The sequence below is a fragment of the Lottia gigantea genome, assembly GCF_000327385.1.
Source record: "Lottia gigantea unplaced genomic scaffold LOTGIsca_226, whole genome shotgun sequence".
NCBI classification, from domain to species: Eukaryota; Metazoa; Mollusca; class Gastropoda; family Lottiidae; genus Lottia; species Lottia gigantea.
This window is the reverse complement of record NW_008708609.1, coordinates 192,902-214,969: the sequence shown is the minus strand read 5'-3', so window position 1 is coordinate 214,969 and position 22,068 is coordinate 192,902. Positions and strand designations below refer to the sequence as shown.

At 32.4% G+C, this 22,068-nt stretch overlaps 4 protein-coding genes across 4 annotated transcripts; 2 read left to right on the top strand and 2 right to left on the bottom strand.

The window, feature by feature from the left end:
- Window positions 1–823: 823 nt before the first annotated feature.
- Window positions 824–3,015, bottom strand: LOTGIDRAFT_174937 (hypothetical protein; the record flags this gene model as incomplete). Its single annotated transcript, XM_009054816.1, has 3 exons — window positions 824–1,030; window positions 2,090–2,154; window positions 2,979–3,015. The coding sequence occupies 3 exons, from the start codon at window positions 3,013–3,015 to the stop codon at window positions 824–826; spliced, it is 309 nt and encodes a 102-aa protein (XP_009053064.1).
- Window positions 3,016–5,113: 2,098 nt separating this feature from the next.
- Window positions 5,114–6,010, bottom strand: LOTGIDRAFT_174936 (hypothetical protein; the record flags this gene model as incomplete). Its single annotated transcript, XM_009054815.1, has 1 exon — window positions 5,114–6,010. The coding sequence occupies one exon, from the start codon at window positions 6,008–6,010 to the stop codon at window positions 5,114–5,116; it is 897 nt and encodes a 298-aa protein (XP_009053063.1).
- Window positions 6,011–6,981: 971 nt separating this feature from the next.
- LOTGIDRAFT_174935 (hypothetical protein) lies at window positions 6,982–9,075 on the top strand (the record flags this gene model as incomplete). Its single annotated transcript, XM_009054814.1, has 4 exons — window positions 6,982–7,026; window positions 7,259–7,351; window positions 8,040–8,118; window positions 8,453–9,075. 4 exons carry the CDS (start codon window positions 6,982–6,984, stop codon window positions 9,073–9,075), a joined length of 840 nt encoding a protein of 279 aa, XP_009053062.1.
- An 11,578-nt stretch (window positions 9,076–20,653) lies between these two features.
- On the top strand, window positions 20,654–21,682 carry LOTGIDRAFT_144197 (hypothetical protein; the record flags this gene model as incomplete). The annotated part of the gene is made up of 1 exon (XM_009054813.1): window positions 20,654–21,682. A coding segment is annotated over one exon (1,029 nt), but the record flags the coding sequence as incomplete, so codon positions are not given.
- Window positions 21,683–22,068: the final 386 nt, after the last annotated feature.

Below are 22,068 nucleotides of genomic sequence, written 5' to 3'. Positions count from 1 at the left end.
TTCCTTATGAGCACAATAAATTAACAATTAATTATGTGAATGAGGCATCAGTTTATGTCTGAATTTTATGAAATTTGGTGTGCATGATTCTATCTACAAGATCTTGAACAAGTTAAAATCAAATTTCTTTGCCTCTAAGTTGAATCAATATCAAGATAGTTATATCCTAATATGTTCAAATTATTAATATTCTCTTCTTTCAGGTGGCAGCAGTAGTTTAAAATTTTTCCTTTCACACCAAATTGGTGAAATATTTGCAATATCATTTTGCACATCTGACCAATGTCCCTTTTATCAGTACAGTTTTCATAGATATTATATGTTGTAATCTCTTAGTACTCAGATTTATTGGTTTTACTATATATATATTTATATTGTGTAGCTAGTATGTTTGATTAAAGTCTTTTAAAGGAAGTTTGTATTATAACTTTTTTACATGCCCAAATCTATTCACATTTCTTGTAGACGAGATAGAGGCTAGAGTTTTTATCAGATCACAATAAAACTTGGTATTCATGTATATATTGATGAGATCTCGATCAAGTTTGAATTTGACTCGTTTTGGTTGAACATTTTTTGAGTTATTACCCTTGACTTAGTAAATCCATATCATATCGTGACTAAAGGACTAATTTTTCTCATATTAAAGAAATTTTATTAGTTTGAATTCAATGATATATATATATCTACTGTGTTTATAAGCCAATTGAGGACGGACATGATTACAATATACATCATTTTTCATGTGGGCATATAATAATTACTTCAAATAGAAACTCAACCCATCAACAAAATAGAAACAAACTAGGCAATTGTTTACAGTTTATTTCAATAATTTTGCTCGCCCTTGTCTGGTGGCAAGAAGAGCTTTTCTTTCCATAACTTGTCTATTTAGAACAATAGGTTCTTGTGGCATGCCTCGAGCTAAATTCCAGTTATCTTTTCTTGCTTGTAATTTCTTTATTTGTCTGTTTGAGGGATTTTTATTCTTCCTGGAGAATTTTAAGTTCAATTTGAACTTTTGATCAACCTGAAAAAGAGAAGATCCCATGAAACAAGTTAAAATATTTTTAATAGTTACCATCTTCACAATTACAAACAGCATCTAATATATTGATTGCAATGGCCACCTTTCTCTTTTTACCTTACCAATATATTGATTGTAATGGTCACCTTTCTCTTTTTACCTTACCAATATATTGATTGCAATGGCCACCTTTCTCTTTTTACCTTACCAATATATTGATTGTAATGGTCACCTTTCTCTTTTTACCTTACCAATATATTGATTGCAATGGCCACCTTTCTCTTTTTACCTTACCAATATATTGATTGCAATGGCCACCTTTCTCTTTTTACCTTACTAATATATTGATTGCAATGGCCACCTTTCTCTTTTTACCTTACCAATATATTGATTGCAATGGCCACCTTTCTCTTTTTACCTTACCAATATATTGATTGCAATGGCCACCTTTCTCTTTTTACCGAAGTTTGCGAATATAGTAATTTTATTTGATTGCAAACTACCGAATACAGACAGAGCCCTGATCCCTAGACAGATAGTCTGTACTCCATAAGACATAATCTATTTGTTGACGGCTCTAATGGCTCTATTCTCAAACAGACAATCCAATAAAATTTGCTGAATCATGGTCACAGTAATACAGGCACAAGGTATTATGGTCACAGTAATACAGGCACCATGTATTATTGTCACAAGGTATTATCGTAACAGTAGAAGGTATGGTCGACCACGAAACCTTTCATCTGATTCGAACTTCACCGAGATCTCATTAACATATACATCATCAACTATAAACTGTAGTGTAGAGAAATGTGAACTGACGGCAATATACGTCCACATTTCAATATAGGCATATAACAAAGGTGATTCGAAGAAGATGGAAATAAATGGTAAATATATTTTGATTATCAATAGGGTTCATCCTTTGGTGATCTTAACCAATTTCACCACGATTTGTCAAAATCCATCAAGAATTGTACCCTATGGAGTGTTTTGGACAGACACATTTCGTTTGGGTTTCCCACAGAAAAACATTCAGAAGTTTAAAGCATTACTACTTACCCCTTTCATATCTTGGGTGTATTTCCTTTTTACTTTGTGAATACCATTTCTATGATCTTTTCTATCTAAAAAAATAATAAAAAAAATAACCATAACTGAAGTTTCAGCTGAAAATCGTATTATTTTTGATTGATATAAATGTAGTAGAGGTTAGGTTTGACAATTTCAGCTTATCACCAGAAAAGTCGCACTGTTCATCTTTTTGTAGCAATTGTCACTGTCGAAAATTCCATAAACGCATCTTTTCACCACAACTGAAATCCCTGAAAGTCGTGTCAAAATAACGTCAACAGTCAGTCAACTTGTCTAACCTTCATCCACGTGTTTGGGGTGATGTCACCTAGATGTATGACGTGTTTAAAGCAAAGACGTTGATTGGCTAATGTAAATATATATAAGGGGCATGGCTTTGTGCTCTTGAAACATGTTGGACTTAGGACTACTTTGTTATTTCTATAGTTAGTGCTTACACGAAGTTTTTGTGAATCTATAAGTTTGAACAGCTATAACATTTCCATGTTTTGAAAATCCCTCTGTTGATAATAATTTTTGTAATGGAAATCAAACATTCATATCTACGGCGGCCATTGTCCTTTTAAGACGTATTTTTCAATACGATTTCTTCACTCATTTAATTGAATAATGTATTAATTATTAGATTTAGCGTTCCTCAAGAGGCATCAAGAATATAATGCATTAAATGAATTGAATATAGATTAAAAGTGTTTCATTTGACCAAGAATTGATGACAACCCTGGTTATTTATAGATATATATACTAGTATATTCTATTATATAATTATATTACCCTCAAAAATGTTAAAGTTTAAACGAACCCTGGCATCCTTAAACAAAATATATTAATAGTGAGAGATTTTGTAAGAACTTACTATTGTGATGCTGGGAAGCATTCTTAGACTTTGCCATATTCCTGTTAAGAGGTTATTCTGTAACCTGTAAAATAAATGTTTATCTAATAATATTAAATAACTTGCCAGACAAAGTAATATACGCCCATTAGCAGCTTTGATTTTAAATAAAAATATTAAGCAGTACAGTAACAATCACCAGAATGAAATATTCAACCTTCAGTCATACACTTATTTCAAACTTTTTGCGGCGATACTGAATAATATTACCAAGTTTCATCAAATTCTGTCATCATAAATGATGATACTAAATTTCATTTAAATCGGATGAAAACTGTAGTCTCTATTGTGTTCACAAACAAATTTAGATGCGTTCTTCCTAAGTCTAGGGCAATAACTCAAAAAACGTTCATCAAAGGTTTGTCAATTTCGTTCTGGACCAAAATCTCATGATCACAACAAATTTCATTTAAATCGGATAAAAACTGTAGCCCTCCATCGTGTTCACAGGTCAATTGTGGACGGACAGACCATTGACAATATACGGCCACATAATGTGGGCGTATAAATAGGGAACAGAGTGTGTTATTATATGTTATAAAATGTGGTCCAAGTTTGTTGTGAAAAGTGGTTCGACTTTGTTATGGTCCGATTCGTCTTGCAATGTACCGGAGGTTGTCAAGATACACAATTTTTACTTATAGAGCAAGAAGGCGGGAGTGTAAGTTTCATACATAGCCGAAATAACAATTTATTCTAACATGATTCAAAACAAATACAGTCCGAATCGTCGCGACACCTTCGGCTTCAATCATGTAGACGTCCATTTTTCTAAACAAACCTCGACACATGCTTAAAAATAAACAGTTTAGACTAATTTCTTCTGTTGAAAATGTTGTTTTAGATATAATGAATATAAATACTACATTTTTTATCCATATTCAAGTATTATAAAGCTTAAATTACCCCGATGTCGGCGGATAATACTAACGTGAACATAAAGCAACTAACCTATAAGAAATTGGCAATGGTAGAGGATCAGGGGAGGTAATTCTCGTCACAGGTTCTCTGTCTATTTCCGGTTTCCCCAGAAGGACTCAGACCACTAATACTTTTTATATAAATGTAGTCCGTCAACGAGTTGAATGAGTTTATGTATTATTTATTATATATATCTATGGTTTGACATCATTGGTTATATAATATAGAGGGTCTAACACATGACATCAGCCCTATATATAGGCCTACAATACAGAGCTTTGAACTTAACGCGATGCCATCTTGGGAAGTGACGACGACAATAAACGACCAGATTATAATGTGGGTGTATAGAAATAGGATAGGCTATAATATCTGAACAAAAATCGACGTATTTTTGAAAAATCAAAATGGTAACTCGCCAAAGTATCACGTCCGGCCCGGATTTACTTTATCGTTTTTTGTGTCAAAACAATGGCTACCAATCAGCATAAAGTTTCGTTGATATATATCATGAGTAATTGGTTGAGTTATAGGAAAGTTCGCGATAGACTAGGCCAGAGTGCTCACACTTGCCGATCGAGTCGATAACGATGAATATTAGGGCGAATAATATCAAACACGTTCGATATTGTCACAAAGTTGTCATTACAGAAGATCTACAATATTTTGAAGAGTTGCTCTAACTACTGCGGCTAAGCTGTTTTCAATGTGTACATTTGGAAATAAAAAAAATTGACATTTCGAAACACACAAAGTTCAATCTGTTCAGGGATTAATTTTAAATGATAGATTACATTTCTATGGTTATTTTTCAATCCAGTTTATATTTTCATTTATTTCAGTTCCATTCACATCTTTCCACTTTTTAAAATCTATAATGACCGTTCAATTTCTAACGCGGGCGTCTTTGATGATGAATTTGTTTGATTCTGTGACAATGGTGGGCGTAAAACTCTGGATTTATGACCTAATCAAATGTCAAAAAAAAACAATTAAACAATAGGTTTAAAAGATCATCATTAATTATAAAACGACGGTAAACACAAAAGAAGATCCAGTCATTCAATGTAGAAAGGTTGTTTAACTCTAGATCAATGAAACAGTGAATATATTTTGAATATTCTAATCAGATAGAAAAGAAGTTAAAGTTTCAAATTCCACCATTCGTATTTTCATTATAAAACCTGGCAATGGAGTATATAGGCAATGGAGTATATAGGCAATGGAGTATATAGGCCATGAAGTATATAGGCAATAGAGTATATAGGCAATGGAGTATATAGGCCATGAAGTATATAGGCAATGGAGTATATAGGCCATGAAGTATATAGGCAATGGAGTATATAGGCAATGGAGTATATAGGCAATGGAGTATATAGGCAATGGAGTATATAGGCAATGGAGTATATAGGCAATGGAGTATATAGGCAATGGAGTATATAGGCAATGGAGTATATAGGCAATGGAGTATATAGGCAATGGAGTATATAGGCAATGGAGTATATAGGCAATGGAGTATATAGGCCATGGAGTATATAGGCCATGGAGTATATAGGCAATGGAGTATATAGGCAATGAAGTATATAGGCAATGGAGTATATAGGCAATGGAGTATATAGGCAATGGAGTATATAGGCCATGGAGTATATAGGCCATGGAGTATATAGGCCATGGAGTATATAGGCAATGGAGTATATAGGCAATGGAGTATATAGGCAATGGAGTATATAGGCAATGGAGTATATAGGCAATGGAGTATATAGGCAATAGAGTATATAGGCCATGAAGTATATAGGCAATGGAGTATATAGGCAATGGAGTATATAGGCCATGGAGTATATAGGCAATGGAGTATATAGGCAATGAAGTATATAGGCAATGGAGTATATAGGCAATGGAGTATATAGGCCATGAAGTATATAGGCAATGGAGTATATAGGCCATGAAGTATATAGGCAATGGAGTATATAGGCAATGGAGTATATAGGCAATGGAGTATATAGGCAATAGAGTATATAGGCCATGAAGTATATAGGCAATGGAGTATATAGGCAATGGAGTATATAGGCCATGGAGTATATAGGCAATGGAGTATATAGGCAATGAAGTATATAGGCAATGGAGTATATAGGCAATGGAGTATATAGGCAATGGAGTATATAGGCAATAGAGTATATAGGCAATAGAGTATATAGGCAATGAAGTAAGAAACAAAAACAAAGTCTTTAATAAACGAAATAATTACGAAAGAAGAAAGATGAAAAGATTAATATTTTTTTTTGTTTGTTTTTGAAAGAAAATTATTATATTAAAGAAATAAGTTGATTAGTGCTTTGTTACTTTGTTACTGAATACTGAAACTATTTGATCTATCAATTATAAAACACCTTTAATTAATTAGGTGTATATTGAAAAAGAAAAATGATTATGATAAAAAACTAAAACTATGGGTTAGTAAAACAAATTGTTGCTGATATTTCTATTTAAGTGCAAGTATTAGCAATTTCTCACAATTACCAGCGTAGTTGAAATATATTTTGCTTGCTTCCAATCAAATAATTCGACCGAGACGGTCGTAAAGTAGTATAATGGTGGTTTATAAATTAGGGAGGAGTCAAAAACCAATGAAACGTTGAAAGCAACCACCCATGAGAGAAGTGAATAGAGAAAGCGGTGATTTATAACAATACATGAGATGGTCTAATGTATTGAAATGATCTCAAATCTCTATAGGCGATCTAATCAATAGCACATTCAGACATTTTTCACCTGGTTGTGTTGAAGTCATCTTCATTGATAACAGAGTTCATAAGGAAGTTAATTCAAATTTTCACCAGTGTCCACCATTTTGGTGTCATTTGTTAATAAGTTGAAGTTGGTGTATTATTATAGGTTTAATAGTGTGAAGGTTTCAGTGTTTAAACCATTACTATCTTTTTAAATAAAAGTATATTATGGATTATATCTGCAGAAACAGAAACGAATAAACCAAGAAAGACAAGATACAACTGATGTCCAAGATAAGAAAAGACGATAGAGCAAGATGAAGATTCCACGACAAAATGATTTGGAGAATGATAAAAATTTAGTAAGCGTACACGTTTGTTAAACAATATTTTTTGGGAGAGCACCAAAATAGCCCTTTGTGCTATTCTCATATTGCAATTGTCACCAATACTACGAAACTATATCTGGTATGACTATTGTTTGGTAAACACAGTTTGCAACACCCCCAGAAAATTAGATGACAGGATGTTTGTAAGAACCGTGACACTGTAGTTTCAGATTATCATCAGTAAAAAAACCTTTTTATTATTTAGACAAGGAAACATGTAGCAGAGAGAAACAGAAGAGCGAAAATCAATTGTTATTTAGAAGAAATAGAAAAACTGATTACTCCCTCTCTAAGTCAGGTAGCTAAATATTGTTTTATAAAGTTTGAAGATGTCTATTGCTTTTCGTCCGTTTGATTTTTGTAAACATACTAAAGGCTAGCGTTTTGCTTGATATTGTCTTGGAAATTACAGGGATTATTTCGTAAAGAAGAACCCTATTTATTTCCAAGAGAAATTTCAATCTGAAACGGAGTTACGATATTGTACAGAACGGAGTTTCCTAAGTTTTTATACGCGCACATGGAAAAGTGGACGTATATATTGCAGTCACCCCTGTCCGTCGTTCCATCAGTTCATATTTCTAGTAAACACATTACAGGCTAGAGTTTTTATCCTATCTAAATGAAACTTAGTATGTATGTATATATTGATGAGATCTCGGTCAAGTTCAAATTAGGCTCTTTTTGATACCAGGTTTTGGGGTTATTGCCCATGACATGCTCATCAAATTAGCTTATAAACACGATAGGGATACAGTTTTTATTCGATCATGAACTACGTATGTATGTATTGTTAAGATCTTGGTCGAGTTCGAATTTGGCTCATTTGGATGAAAAGATTTTGATTTATTTCCCTTGGCATAGTAAAAACGCATCAAATTTGGCGTGTGAACAAGATAGAGGCTACAGTATTTATCTGACCCTGATGATATTTATATATATATATATACCAAATAATTTACCAACAGAATTCATATGTTTTGTAGTTTACAGCCAATACCAAACTAGAAAAAGCTGAAGTTTTAGAAAGAACAGTAGAATATATTAAACAGAATAAAACGTCGGGTATGTTATATAATCTACTCAATGTAATAAGATAATAATAATATACTGTTCGTGGAGCAATTAATTTTATATCTGGAGGGGATATGGGGTATGGTATGTACATGAAGTAATATTTTGTTGCAATAAACACATACCTTGTAATTCCAGTCCCCCTAGTGTCAGAAACAAATAAGTCCATTACCTCAACAATAAGACGTGTATATTCTTGTTAAAATCACTCTCTTACCATGAATAAGTAAATAATCAGATATATTAGTTAAATTCCTTAAATTCAGAACAAAGCATGTTGTCTGAGATCTGTTTGTGTTTTTAAGAGTAGAATGTTAAATTTCAGAGCTAAACATACAACAGAACTATGTTCGAGGTTTCTTAGAATGTATTAGAAGTATACAGGCGTTTTTAGTGACCATGAAAGTATCAGAGAGCGATGTTAGACATATTTTTCATGGCTGTTTGTCTAGTGTTCGCAATCGCCTTCAAAAGTCAAGTTCAGAACACCAAGCATCATCTGATATTAACATTATGACAATCAATAACCTTAATCGACTGAGAAACATGGAATCTCAAAGACTGAGATTTTCAAACAAACCAAGAACACTGAAACAAAATGAAAACATAACGACTGAAACAACAGACAAGACTTCTAGCAGCCTGGGCCAAAGTTCATCAAAATCGTGTTGGGATATTCACCCAGATCAAGAGGTGAATAAATTGAAAAAAATGAAAAAAACTCCAGATTCAGCATTTGGTGTTTTGAAAGAAGTTGTTTCAAATAACCAAGAGAACTTTTCTAGATGTAAAGATAAGAAGACAGATCTAGGTCGTATATTGAAAAACGATGAGAAAATACTTTGTAATGACAATGAGTGTGAGAATGAGGGTGTTTTTATTCAAATAAATGAAGAAAATATTAAGCCTGATATAAATTATGACGATCCGATGTGGCGACCGTGGTGAAAGAGGTGTTGTGCATCACCATGACTGAGTTTACGTGGATTTTAGAAACAGAAATTGAGATTTTGGAGTGTAGGAGGGTTGTCAACACGCACCCAATATGTGTGTTGGGTAAACTGTGTCAAGAACACATGATATCATAATTATTTATCAATATTTTTACCTTCATAATAAAATATTATTATACTATTATTCAGGCTAATAATTTGATTGTAACATCGCTCCTCTTAGTCTACCAGCAACGACAATTAACAATGAGTCTCCTACATCTCCTTGGAGATACCTGTCAAGTATTACCATTATATCAAAAACTACATTAAAAGATATTTTTTATTCTACTATCTATATCAGTTGTATGTTATTGTATTATATCAATTATAACGTGGAAATTGTGTATTATTAATTAATTTGGATTGAGTTTAATTCTACAAGGTGTCGTTTTAGTTAGTTTGTACCATTCTCATTTCACATACAAAAATCTGTAATACCAATAAACACTAGACAGTGTGACAGCGAGAGTGACTTTGAATTTCCTAAACTAGTGTCGACAAATAGCCATTGTTAAATTATTTGTTGTATAAAGGAGGTTTATTGTCATGGACCTTTCCTTCCACCCGTACTGTATTACATTGCTTAAATTCCGAATAATTCTCTTGTCGAATACTGACCACTGTAGACAAATTCACTAATTAGATTGTTAAAATAGATTATGTGATAGAAGACATGTTGTTTATTGAATATATTGTTGGGAGCCGCGATGGCTTAGTGAGTTAGACGCTTGCTTGCTAACCTGAAGGTCCAGGGATCAATCCCGGCATAGGTCGAGATAATACCTTCCGATTTATCAACACAGTTTCCCCCTGTCAGTGATGCAGGTAAGAGGGGCTGACATGGAAAAAGCGTCTAGTCGTTCGGATGGGACAATAAACCGAGGCCCCGTGTGCTACAGAATGTGCTCGTTTAAGATCCCTCGACAGTTGGAAATCGAAAAAGAGCAGGCTAATGCCGCTGTCCTGGCAAAATTTCCCTCATTTCCTTTTCAATCAGATTAATTTAGGTTTACGACTGATAAATGCGATTAAAATAATGATTATAGGATTGATCATGCAATTGTCAGGTTTTATTTTGAACATTTTGAAATATTTTACGATTAAATATTAATAAATAAATACTATTTCTTTAAAACAATATAGAAATATACTCGGTGACCAAACTGAAATTAAATTCTTTTTACGTATATTTGGTAGGGCTAAATAGATTAGTTTTAATACGTCCACAAAGACACCAATCTGTCAACAAACATCGGGAAACAAAAACTATGGTATATCTGTGTTGGATTTAGGTTTTACTACCGGGGAAGAAGAAAGGAAGGAAGAATTATCTTGATGGTGAGGTAAAAGGTATAACAAGTACTAGATTAAAAGACAATCCGGTTAAAGCTATCATGTTTTTTTGTAAAGTAAGATAGAAAATCAACGTGACAATTCTGTTTAAGTTATCAGTTCGTATATCAAACAAAAATTGTTGTAAGAAGTAATCAAAAATGAAATGAATGGAGTTTTAAAAAAAATCACAACAAATTTCGTCAAAATCCGTTAAGAATTGTGTTACTTATAATTTTATTTCTTGAAAGTGAAAGAGCATGGGTACAAAAGATGTTAACACTATTTTTCATGTAACTTTACGTATGGTTTGCCATATAGGTAAGGCTTGAAGTCAATATTTCCTTCTTGAACTACTGTAAATTACCGACCGCTCGGTTTAACAGTTGTTCTGTTTGTATTGTCAGTATAGTGTAAGAACGAAACGTGAGACAGGCTTGTAAATAATGAACAGTATCTGTCATTGTAAAACCGAATCTTGTTAATCTCCGGAAAGTGGCAGATTATCGCGCTATTTGGTACAAAGAATGCTATAATACTGTAAGAGATTCCGATGTGTTTTATAAAAAGGATGCCTTTTGCCATTTACGTGGCTTTGTTATGTTACAATTGGTCTACTATGAAGGTTCACTAACACACTGAACATATCATTAAGTTTGCCGAAACAACGCCCACCTTGTCATGTTGCTACGTGATTCAAACACCATAAAAAGATCTCTTGCCATGGAATCACATGTTGAACAAGCAAGAGTTCTGGTGGGGATATACCGGTTCAAAAAGGTTTTGAATATATTGTGGCGAGTCTTCAGATGACAGGGCAAGATACGTTAGTGATGTATATTGTATTTTAGTCAATATAAGGTGTGGGTGTGTAGAAAATTACGTAAATGTCGTTCATACTCTACCGAGCTGTGCTGGGTAACACCTCTTTATAGAATGGTTAAAACTCTTTAGTTCGAATTGTATTATTTGTAATCGAATTTCAACCCAGTCGTCAAGTTGCTCTGTAAACAATAGGAAATCGCCTTGTTGAGATCAGGCTTTTCTTGTAATATGTAACTTAGTGTAGCTTTGTTTGGAGGTTGTTTGTTACAATTGATTTTAAACATCAAGAATTGTTTTAAAGATGTGCAGTGTTGACTTAGTACAACGAAAAAGTCAAAACATTCATCGATTTCGACGACAATGTTCAGTAGCCAATAAAGACTTTTCTTAGCAATAACTTCAGGTAATGATTAAAATCTTATCATTCCAGGTAAAAAAAACATCGTTTATTTATATAAAAAAACTGTATAATAACTAGAGAAATATTTTTGCCTATCTGTTGAGGGAAATAATGCTAGCCTGATGATATATGTGAGGATTTTGATAATTCATGTTGATGATTTTTGAAATTTTGATGTTGATTATAATTGTTATCAATGACATTGATGATAGCAAATTGATGATAGCAAATTGATGATAGCAAGTGTGCGATCTTCCTACGCTGTTCAGTCGAGAGTGGCCAAATGTATTGTAAGGGTTGACGAAGGGTCCGAGGAACGTCCGTGATTTCACTTACCCATGCCATGGTCCATTGGTCGGTATAAATAAAAGGGCCGATTTAGTACGACTAGAGTCGATTCATGACGATCAGAATCGATTCAGGACGATTAGGGGCGTTTCAGGACGACAATTGGGTCGATCAAAAAATTTAATTCATCGTGGAAAATCTGGTTCAGATCGAGCTGGCTAAAAAAAACCAGCAACCGATCACTTTTCTGTACCTTTCCCTGCAGATCTTCCCCCGAATGTGAAAGGCGGTGATCGATAATGCTCGCAGGTAAACAATTTTTTTGCAAAAATGAGGCCGATCGACCAAAAAATAGATCGAGTAATTTCGGGGGAAATAGGGGTATAACGTTTTGTATGAGTTAAAACACGTTGAAATACGCTGCCATACGTCGAAGTACGGCGAAGTCGACGAATCATTTGTGCATTGTGCACTTATAAATACGCTTTGAGTATAACAGCATAGTACGTCGATAATTTTATACAAGTAAAGTGTTGAAAGGTAGCCATATTACTACTACTCTACAGGCGTGCTACAACCTACATCAGTATACACAAAACTTACTTATAACGTATCCAAGAACGGCAGCGTTTTCGGTAATTTTTTCATAAGCGGTATACGCTTGTCTAATCGTGTGACAGGGCCATTAGAAAGATTGTCGTCAATGTGGCGGAATCGATGACAACAATAATGATTATTATTGATTAAAAATTACAAGTAAATCTAAAAGACTATAATTTGTTCTGATGTAAGTGGCAAGGATGACGTATTTTTAATTAAGGTATGGTTTACTGCAACAGATTACATTTCAATAAATATTTTTCTAGAGAGACATCCGTACAAAGCTCTGACTAATCCGACAGGAGTCTACTTAATTGTGAGATAAAATTCTTATGATGTTTCATTTGCCAATACTTTTCAATTGATATGTGTTTGAAATGAAAAAAGGATCATTTTTTTGATACAACTAAAATTCCGTAAATACATTTTGTTATTTTGTTATTTTGTTGAAACAAAGTTAGAATTGCTCTGTTCCTTCAAATATTTATATAATTGTCGATGGGAAACGTTTCATTGTTTTTTTGGGGAATAAACCTTATGGATTCCCTCCATTTGGGCACCTTGCAATCTGTCCGTGGCTGTTCGCAAACCGAATAAAGAACCCGGATAAGACTTGTACCTCCGAATAAAGAACCTGGATAAGATTTGTACCTTCGAAAAAAGAACCTGGATAAGACTTGTACCTCCGAATAAAGAACCTGGATAAGACTTGTACCTCCGAATAAAGAACCTGGATAAGACTTGTACCTCCGAATAAAGAACCTGGATAAGACTTGTACCTCCGAATAAAGAACCTGGATAAGATTTGTACCTTCGAAAAAAGAACCTGGATAAGACTTGTACCTCCGAATAAAGAACCTGGATAAGACTTGTACCTTCGAATAAAGAACCTGGATAAGACTTGTACCTCCGAATAAAGAACCTGGATAAGACTTGTACCTCCGAATAAAGAACCTGGATAAGACTTGTACCTTCGAATAAAGAACCTGGATAAGACTTGTACCTCCGAATAAAGAACCTGGATAAGACTTGTACCTCCGAATAAAGAACCTGGATAAGACTTGTACCTCCGAATAAAGAACCTGGATAAGACTTGTACCTCCGAATAAAGAACCTGGATAAGACTTGTACCTCCGAATAAAGAACCTGGATAAGACTTGTACCTCCGAATAAAGTACCTGTCAATTGATGGAAGGGTATTATTAAAATTGTGCCAAAACTGTTTGTCTATCGTGCCTGATATCTTGTTTTTCTTATAATTTTACTTTTCAACATGATGATAAAAACCGTTTTCAAAATTAATAATAAATCTGAGTATCCTTTTTTGCCGCTCAAAATATTCTGTTCTAAAGGTTCTTGTACTTAAAGTTGTGTATGACAGGTGCCTTGGTCCGTTATGCACAGATATCTCACATGAGGCTACCACGAATCCCAATTAAGAATAAGTGGAGATGTGAGGAGATATTGAGTCGATCACGTCCTCTCAATAACCAAACAATGTTACATATCACTCCTCGATAAAAATATGAGATGTTGGCATACCTTACATCTTGAGATGGTCGTCTTGCCTTTCATCTTCATTGTTTATTTCAGTTGTTTTATTTGATTACGACTCACCACCATGTTCTTTCTCGCAAAATATATCACTTTAAGGAATGCTCCAAAACAAGTATGCACTTAAGTTGAGAATCCAACAAAGGGAGGTTTGTAAAGAAGGTCTCCAAGGATATAAACTGGAATGTATAAAACCTACAAATATCTGTTATAATTCTAAAACCAGTAGCAAGTTTAATCAAATATTAACTGTGATATAATAAGAACCGAGCTGTTTTTTCAGCAATAACGATATGTCATTTTTGTAGCATACCTTAACATCTGGGCATCTTCATTACATTTTAAAATAGCTTGAAAATTTACAGTTGATTAAAAATGAACTCAGCTTTGTTATATGTGTCTGCTATATTCAACAGCTGTTATAAGGGTAGATATAGTTTTGTTATATATATTCAATATATATTCTGCAGTTGCATAATCTGCGAAAGAGATCAGTTTATCACCTAACTCTCCTGGAATATCTATATTCAGACGACTGCATCACAAACCTAGATGCATGCTGGGCTATGTTTCATACAATTTAAACTGATAAAACCTTGTATTTAAGAAATACAGTAATCAGATTGGTTAATAAATCCAGTGACTTAACAATGAAATGAGTGTTAGGTATGATGCGTTTCGGGAGATATGACAAAGTTTGAAGTGGTTTTCAATTGAATGGTAAAAACACTCATAAATCTTATAACTGCGTAAAATTAGAAAACAAAACGTTGCATTAATAAATTGTTTAATTAATAGATCATGTAGGCTACCAAATATCATGACCGTTTAGTATTTTATATCTAATACAAATGCATGGACACGCTAAAAAATTAAATACACCCAACTGACCCAATTTCTTTAAACCAGAATAGCTGAAAGGTCATCTGGAACATAACCTAGACATCAATCTGGAATTCTCCAAAACAAATTACTTCACAAGGTCATGTGTATTGGTGAAAGATTATCTCCAACAAGGGCAATAAATACTTCAAATAGTTTTGTAAATGAATTATTGGCAAGTAATCTAAGACATTGATAGTTAGGCCATTGTAACATTGACAGAAGTTTTGTGAGTGTGGTATGTTGTTTCTAGTTAAACTATAAGGTATACGCTTTGCTGGCGGTATATCAACAAATATTATCCGGAATGACGAGTTTTGTTTTAGATGTTATTATTTGAAGGTCGCGATCAGATTATCAATAATACTAATCTTCATTGATACTGGTCTGAGGGAAATAACCATAATAGTTTTGGAAATAAAAGAATTACAATGGCAACTAGACCTGTTTAACACAGATCTAGCTTCCATGCAAGTTTACATCATCTGCATTTATATTTCGTAAAACATGAATGCGGCTAGACTTGTCAATGTTTGAAAACCATATTTCCAGATTGAAAAAAGGGCTTCTAGTTTTTCCATCTTATATTTCAAAACATTTTGGATTAAAAATGTAGTCTACATTAAATTTTTACGTTTTTCTTTTGGCATTATTCAAGATTGTTTCCACTTTTTCCGTAAATTTTCGGAAATTTTTGTTTTGTTTTGAATCATAATTGATACTTTGGTCTGTACCTATCAAGTTCCATGAAAATAATTAAAAATTAATAAAGTTAGAATATTGAACAAAATTCAGAACAAAAAGTTATGGAAAAATTGTTCCAGTCTACACAGAATAATTTATTTAAAAGTTAATTTCGCGATCTGAAGTGTCTGACACACGGCACATTAGAATTTTATGGTAAAATTATAACACGTAAGTGAAAATTTGTGTTTGGAGCGTTCACATGGTTTCAAATTTTTACCTTTAATTTTTCAAATGAATTTCTCAGAACACATATTTCAACAATTTTTGTTTTATAAAACATAATTTTTATTCGTGAAATTTCATTAAAGCTATTATCAACAACCATGAACAATATTTGACTCTAATATTGACTTTATGACGTTCTTCCTGCACTGACCTAGAAAAATACAAGAATTTGGTTTGAATCAACAATAACTTTATTGATTTGGGGAAGAAAGATCAACTTTATAATGAACTTGATTTTCAAGATTACGTCCCATATTATCTTGATGAGTTTCTTTATCAAAATTCTGATTTCGTTAACATGCACTGTAACAGTATAGTAGTGATAAACCGAGAAAACAGAAAACTTATTTGATAAGAAATGCAAACTGTTGTGTATCTAATATATAAGTACACAATTGCACTAAGAAATTTCACCTCAAAATTCTGTAATTGTGTAATGAAAAATAGTGATAAAATGTTTTCTGATTCAAGCCAAAGTCTAGAAGTAAGGTAAACTATAGAAATAAACAATTAATATTTTATAAAGAAAATAGACTTGTATAATTTGATTTTTTATCATATTTATTCTTACGGCAATTGCTATAACTGCTTTCTCAAGATTGTAAATTAATCTATGAGGGCCAGATCAATTTGTCATTGAAGTCAGTTTTATCTATCATAACCTACTGTTTAACCAACTTGACTGTAGATCAGCAGATATGATATTTAAATTTTCAGTCAGAGTTTGATATATTTTGTTATTTATTTTATTGTATTTTGTCAGTCATATACACCCCAGTCTTGTCTTGATTTGACCTGATTTCTATTGAATAGGTATTATGTCTAATTGACCTGATTTCTATTGAATAGATATTATCTCTAATTGACCTGATTTCTATTGAATAGATATTATCTCTAATTGACCTGATTTCTATTGAATAGGTATTATCTCTAATTGACCTGATTTCTATTGAATAGATATTATCTCTAATTGACCTGATTTCTATTGAATAGGTATTATCTCTAATTGACCTGATTTCTATTGAATAGGTATTATCTCTAATTGACCTGATTTCTATTGAATAGGTATTATCTCTAATTGACCTGATTATTTTGTGTGAATTTTAAGAATCATAAAATAAGGACTATAAAATTCCTCGCAATGTTTAACTACCGTAGTTCTCTTTTTATTAAATTGTAGACAAACTTGGGATTGTATTTTCATGTTAAGTTGTTAGAATATATTTTCTGACGGATAATAAAATATTATTTAGTCGACTTCTTTCCCCTTGTCAGGTTGACCTATTGAAATATTTTACAAGAATTATCTAAGACTCTGGAGGATTATTATTTTTCTCTTCTCAACATTAAAACGGGTGCAGTATTTTAATCATTGACTAGCGAACGTCAAGTATTTAATTTGTTTATCTTTTATCGGCTTAAGATCTCGTCTGACAAAATGAAAAGCTCAAGAAATCCTTTTGTACTTCTTCTTATCAATATAGGTTTATCAACACACAATGAATTTTAGAAAAATAAAACCCGAAAAGTAAAAATAAAAAAACCCAAAAGACAAGTATTTTGGTAACGTCCCGGAGTGCCACAAAAATTTTACAGACATCATTTGAATATATACCAAGACCATAATAGATGCTGCACTGAGTTTTACTGCATTTCTCGTAGGCGATCCGATTTCTAACAGTGTCAGCAATCCATCAGTATAGCATATAGCATATGTATGATTTTGTAAATTATCAATAAATATTGTTTAAACAAAAAAAAAAAAAAAAAAAAAAAAAAAAAAAAGTGGCCAATGGTTTGACGATCTGTCTGTGTCCCTATGCTTAAATTTGATGATGTTTGTGTTGTAACTCAGGGTTCACAACTGTGACCCAGAACGCAATCGGTTTTATCAATTGAATGTCATAAACTGAGCCACTTTTGTAAAGTCACAAAGCAAAATAAGAATTTTGATTTTTCACGATAATGTCTGATTAATCCAGAACTTATTTATCTGTTCAGTATATTTCATAATATATCAAAATGAAATGAGGTTTGTTAAATGTATTACACTGTTTTTATCGATTTTTTTTCTGAACTAAATGTTAAATCATGGTTTCAAAAAGTTGGCCTGGCTCATCTTTGTAAATTTGCCAAAACCAGTTAGATGTCTAATACAACAACGATAGTTTCTAATGATGTGAAAAGCCGTCTCACAAATGTTTACTCTTACAATCCGAAAGTTCCTATATGGTAAGCTAAAGGCCAAATGGAAATCAGAACAGTAGGGTAGAAGACAAGTTTGAGATTAGTCAAATCCATTTCAAGTGCAAATATATATATTTATAAAATAAACCAGTCCAAACGAAGTCTGTTGTCATATTATAATAATCATTTAAACAAACAGTAGATCACCAGTATGGAGATTTTGTTCCGAAAAGACCTCGACCAACCTGAATACAATACGATATCGAAGGATACATTTGAACAAGAAATAAACAAATAAATGAGCAATATTTGTCAAGTATAAAAGGCCACTTTGTTACAGTTTGGTGTATCAGTTCCACAATGGATACGATGGTGTAAATATACAGTTACTTGCTAGTGATGTTCTAATTCTTGACCAAGACACAAATCGGGAGTCTTTTAAAACAGTTGTGATTCTATTAGTATTAATTAACTCTTTATTATTATAGAAATGGATATTTTAATCAAATCAATGGTTTTCCTGGCTGCCATTATGTGTCTGCAAAAAGGTATTTATTTTTTCTTAAACATTGCTCAATTGATAAAAAAACAAAATAGGTTATAAAGTGTTATAAGGAATTTAAATATTATGAAACTCAAGCGACGTGGGTAACAGACTATATATCTTGCTCGTCATCATTTCTTGAGGCGGGATCTCGTTGATTAGTGAAGAACCCAGTGAGATCTATCGCAGCCACTATACCGATATCAAGAAATGTACGGACAACTGCAATAAACAGGTTTCATACAAAATAAAACATGAGTAAGAGGCCGTCACAAGGAAAAAGCTGCTACTGGTTAGGAAAATTGGCCCACAATTCGCACAATCGCGAAACACTGGAATCGCGAAACATTGGGATCGCGAAACATTGGAATCGCATAAGGACTTAAACAAGTGTCGTAACCTTTCCAAGAACGATAAAAAAGCGCATAGTAAAAAGAGTAACACATGCAAGACCAACAGACGTTTGTTAGAAAATTGGCATGGTACTACAGATACAAGTGTAGAAAACCTCTTGGCATATTAATTCAGTCTTAAAAATATAACTAGAAGCCTTCGCCTTACGACTTAATAAGCTATCGATATCAATTAGCGATGAACCTATAGGTCTTAAATGTGGCAAAAAACCTTTGTGTCATTTTGACGTTGATGTTTCCGCCCTGGTCAATAGAACCTTTCAATTTAAAAATATGAATTAAGTTTGTATCCTGAATAATTTGTGTTCCGTTCACGTTGACACGGTCAAACGGAAAAATGTTCGTGACCTTGAGCTAATGTAAATTTGTCAAATTGAGTATATAGAAGGATATTGATATTCAGTGGAGGCTGCATATTTGACTTAATAATCGATTATCGCATATAAAAACATGGACAGACACTTTCTTTTAGTTTAGTAAAGATTGTGTTAGAAAGAATGATATTTTTTCTCTGAAATTATAAAAAAGAGGTCGGGCATATGTCCTCGCTCATTCCTAAACAACAAACACATTTTCAAATGAAATACATCAGAGTCAGGATTTTGAGTGGGGAATCTCCAATCCACTAAACAAATTTTAAAAATGAGATTTTATTCGATTGCATCTTATGAATGAATTGAAGCCGTCATAAAATCGTAAAGTCTGTCAAGAATTGTGAAAACTGAAAATTAAACGCTTTTTCAAGAACAAGGGAAATAACTCATACTTAATATTTTTTGATTCCGCTGATATTCAAGAACAAGGGTAATGACCCATACTAATTATTTTTCCGATTTTTTTATTTTCAATAGTGCTCATCCTTGGGTGATTACAAACAATCATACCAAGTTTCGTCAAAATCCGCCAAGAATTAAGCCCACTAGAGTGTTTACAAGCAATTGGAACATTGGTGACGCCAATATACGCCCTAATTATATGTAGGCACATAAAAATGAGTCTTGTCGATCAATGGTTCGATCTTAATGACTTGACCCCTTTGAATATCTAACTCAGTGTAAACGTGGTCTTTATGAGATCCTACTTACCCATATATCCTGGCCTGTTAAAAAGTTTAATTTCCTTGAAATTGTTGAAGGTCTAGGCACATCCCTGACGCTGGATCAAGTTCTCTGTGACAAAAAGTGGCCATATCACCATCAACTGCACGACAGGCTTCATATGGTCCACCATTATAAATACTAGATATTACAGCTGGTTTATCCACAGCTACATTGTCTTTATCTACAAACAGCAAATTAAGAGCTAAATTTGAGAGATTCAAAGTTATTATGTAATAATTATATATGAAATTAAAATATTAACTCACATACCTTCAGTTCTATAGAATATATTATTATCTTACATACCTTCAGTTCTAGAGAATATATTATTATCTCACATACCTTCAGTTCTAGAGAATATATTATTATCTCACATACCTTCAGTTCTAGAGAATATATTATTATCTTACATACCTTCAGTTCTAGAGAATATATTATTATCTCACATACCTTCAGTTCTAGAGAATATATTATTATCTCTCATACCTTCAGTTCTAGAGAATATATTATTATCTCACATACCTTCAGTTCTAGAGAATATATTATTATCTTACATACCTTCAGTTCTAGAGAATATATCATTATCTTACATACCTTCAGTTCTAGAGAATATATTATTATCTCACATACCTTCAGTTCTAGAGAATATATTATTATCTTACATACCTTCAGTTCTAGAGAATATATTATTATCTCACACACCTTCAGTTCTAGAGAATATATTATTATCTTACATACCTTCAGTTCTAGAGAATATATTATTATCTCACACACCTTCAGTTCTAGAGAATATATTATTATCTTACATACCTTCAGTTCTAGAGAATATATCATTATCTTACATACCTTCAGTTCTAGAGAATATATTATTATCTTACATACCTTCAGTTCTAGAGAATATATTATTATCTTACATACCTTCAGTTCTAGAGAATATATTATTATCTCACATACCTTCAGTTCTAGAGAATATATCATTATCTTACATACCTTCAGTTCTAGAGAATATATTATTATCTTACATACCTTCAGTTCTAGAGAATATATTATTATCTCACATACCTTCAGTTCTAGAGAATATATTATTATCTTACATACCTTCAGTTCTAGAGAATATATTATTATCTTACATACCTTCAGTTCTAGAGAATATATTGTTATCTTACACACCTTCAGTTCTAGAGAATATATTATTATCTTACATACCTTCAGTTCTAGAGAATATATTATTATCTTACATACCTTCAGTTCTAGAGAATATATTATTATCTTACATACCTTCAGTTCTAGAGAATATATTGTTATCTTACATACCTTCAGTTCTAGAGAATATATTATTATCTCACATACCTTCAGTTCTAGAGAATATATTATTATCTTACATACCTTCAGTTCTAGAGAATATATTATTATCTTACATACCTTCAGTTCTAGAGAATATATTATTATCTTACATACCTTCAGTTCTAGAGAATACATCATTATATTACATACCTTCAGTTCTAGAGAATATATTATTATCTTACATACCTTCAGTTCTAGAGAATATATTATTATCTTACATACCTTCAGTTCTAGAGAATACATCATTATATTACATACCTTCAGTTCTAGAGAATATATTATTATCTTACATACCTTCAGTTCTAGAGAATATATTATTATCTTACATACCTTCAGTTCTAGAGAATATATTATTATCTTACATACCTTCAGTTCTAGAGAATATATTATTATCTCACATACCTTCAGTTCTAGAGAATATATTATTATCTTACATACCTTCAGTTCTAGAGAATATATTATTATCTTACATACCTTCAGTTCTAGAGAATATATTATATCTACA